Consider the following 409-nt stretch of genomic DNA (forward strand, 5'->3'; position numbering starts at 1 on the left):
CACGACGCTGGCGTTGGGCAGGGAGAAGTTGCCGTTGAGGAAGTTGTGGAGAACATCGCTGTCGGAGATGTTCAGGATCTCCGGGTGCTTGTGGAGGTCAGCAGTGAACTGGGACAGAGGAGACGCAGAAAGAAGTTGGGGCTCGCCCTGCCTCTCAGCCCCCTGTCCTCCCCGTGCACACAGACAGGACCCAAGCCTCCTCCTGGGGATGGGGGGACAGCATCCACCCTGCACAGGGAACCAGCCTGGCCCTCACAAGAGCAGAGTGGGCACCCAGGAGCACCTGAGAGCTTCACATGAAGCAGCTACGAGGAGCCTGGGGGCAGGACACCCCCTTCCCACCCCCGGGGCAGCAAAGCCCAGGCAGGCTCGGTCCCCACAGCACTGCCCTACCTGCCGGGACCCAACG

General features: G+C 64.3%; 1 protein-coding gene across 1 annotated transcript in view; it reads right to left on the reverse strand.

Moving 5' to 3' along the window:
* The window catches only part of ABCA2 (ATP-binding cassette, sub-family A (ABC1), member 2), a gene marked incomplete at both ends in the record, with an annotated part of 9686 nt that overhangs the window by 8095 nt on the left and 1182 nt on the right, over positions 1-409 (reverse strand). The window contains 1 exon segment of the mRNA XM_010187011.1: positions 2-119. Coding sequence (XP_010185313.1) covers positions 2-119 — 118 coding nt within the window.

This window comes from Mesitornis unicolor, unplaced genomic scaffold (assembly GCF_000695765.1).
Source record: "Mesitornis unicolor isolate BGI_N332 unplaced genomic scaffold, ASM69576v1 scaffold32326, whole genome shotgun sequence".
Classification (NCBI taxonomy): domain Eukaryota; kingdom Metazoa; phylum Chordata; class Aves; order Mesitornithiformes; family Mesitornithidae; genus Mesitornis; species Mesitornis unicolor.